This window comes from Bos javanicus, chromosome 18, assembly GCF_032452875.1.
Source record: "Bos javanicus breed banteng chromosome 18, ARS-OSU_banteng_1.0, whole genome shotgun sequence".
Taxonomy (NCBI): domain Eukaryota; kingdom Metazoa; phylum Chordata; class Mammalia; order Artiodactyla; family Bovidae; genus Bos; species Bos javanicus.
In genome coordinates, this window is record NC_083885.1 from 58,793,628 (window position 1) to 58,795,654 (window position 2,027).

The following is a 2,027-nucleotide window of genomic DNA, read 5'->3' on the forward strand; positions in this document are numbered from 1 at the left end:
GAAAATGAGACTAATTAGTGTAATATCTCTCTTTGGGGTGTTTGAGGGCCCTCTGAAGCATACCAAAGTTAGCTAGAAATCAAGTTCTTCATTACAATGACTTAGGAAGTTTTGTCAACAAATATCAAAAAGGCTTAGAACACTCAGCCAGATAGGATTATAGGTCATTGTGAAACAATAGCTTTTCATATAGCTAAAGTAACAATAAAAGATTTCAGAACAGATCATTTAAGAGATAAATAAATTTAAATCTGTTATCAAAGGCAGTTCACCATCTGAAAAAACGGTGTCATCTTAACAGACAGAAAAGCTAAATTCAAGTTTTTCAACAGACAGAAAAGCAAAATTCAAAGCTAAATAAGTTTTACTTTATTTAAAAGGCAAACTTAATTAAATTTATTTTACACTTATTTTAAACCATGTACAAAACTCACTTCTCATGGTTCACTTTTCACAAACCTTATCACTTTCTGTACCCATTACTTTGTTCTTCCATCATAAAAAGCCACCTGTAAGTCAGGCTTACTTTCTTTTCCCTTCACAAAATGCAGTTCCATTCCTCATAGCTTCTTTACTGAAAACACACTTCGTACCTTCCTTAAGTAACCAAGAATTGACTTTTTTTTTTTTCCGGTAAGTTGGTCCATTTTTAACAATGAGCCAAAAGAAGCTGTTTTTGGGCTCCCAAAGTGCCCATCCCTTTTTATTGAGGTTAACATATTTCAGAATTTAAGTAAACAGATGCAGTAACTGGGTAAAGTTTCCCCAGGTCCATCCTCCAGGAACTGCTGTCATTATCAGCAATGCCATCCAGTCTTCAAGGGGGATATCAGCCTGAATCTGCTCTGTAATTATTGCAGAGCTCCAATTTGCTTTATCCGTGTCAACAGTTCCCCTCGCTCATGAATATTTACTAGATCAGTGCATCCACCTATGCAGTCTTTACCGATGAAGACCCGAGGTACCGTTCTGGCTCCTGTGAGCTGTTGCAAGTAATCTTGTATCTCATCGGTGTCACCGTTGGCACCAATGAGATATAAGATTTGGATATCGACAAATTCCAAAAGCCCTTGTTTGAAGGGCAATTGACTCAGGAGCTCCTGAGTCCTTCTGCAGGAGGGGCAGGTGGGCTTGATGAACACGACCACCTTCCCAGACTGGACCCTGCTATTCATGAATGCTTGAGACACGCTGCCTCTCCCAGGAGGACACCTTAACTGCCAAGAACTGACTTTTATATTAGCATTTTGTAGATTGGTGAGCATAAATACCAGTGATAATTTCTAAAACCTTTGCTTTCTTAGAGAGAATGTTTTAGGATGACACCAAACAAAATGAGGGCAAAATGAGGACTGTAGCCCGGGAGGCAGCATCTCAGATAGCTCTGAGAGACTGCTTCAAAGCGGCAGTGTGGAAGGTCAATATATAAAGTTTTGGTGAATGGGAAGTTCAATACCATGAAGCACTTATTTTACAAAAGGTTTTTTGTTGGTCATGAGGATATGATGTCACCATAAAGAGTGACATCTCCTTCTCTAGATAGGAGGAAATGCAATGATTGAGACCATAAAATCTGTTCCTAAGTTTAAAAATAAAATAAAATTAAAAAAAAAAATAAAAGAACATTAAAAAAAATGCACAATATAGGGGGAAAAAAAATCTGTTCATAAAAACATTAAAAAAAAAAAAAATCCAACTGTCTCAAGACCCATCTCACCGGATGCCCTGGAGCATGGAGTGCCTCACTCCACAGCTGTTTAAGGGCAACGGCTATAGGATCATGGGGTTCACTCTCCGTAGGGGCAGACGGCAAATGCCTTTGTTGTTCAGTCACTGGCAGTGCTCTTGGTCAATGCCACTTTGTAGTTGACAGGCGTTTGCTATGACCAGTGTGTTCTCTTAACAAAATCGTTAGCTTTGCCCTGCTTCATTCTGCACTCCAAGGCCAAACTGGCCTGTTACTCCAGGTATCTCTTGACTTCCTACTTTTACATTCCAGTCCTCTATGATGAAAAGGACATCTTTTT

At 39.0% G+C, this 2,027-nt stretch overlaps 1 protein-coding gene across 1 annotated transcript; it reads right to left on the reverse strand.

Annotated features, from left to right (window-relative positions):
* Positions 1-742: 742 nt before the first annotated feature.
* On the reverse strand, positions 743-1,734 carry LOC133229461 (glutaredoxin-1-like). The gene is made up of 2 exons (XM_061385829.1): positions 1,718-1,734; positions 743-1,191 (listed from the first exon to the last, which is right to left on the reverse strand). Exons 1-2 carry the CDS (start codon positions 1,732-1,734, stop codon positions 852-854), a joined length of 357 nt encoding a protein of 118 aa, XP_061241813.1. The 3' UTR covers positions 743-851.
* Between the last annotated feature and the right edge of the window lie 293 nt (positions 1,735-2,027).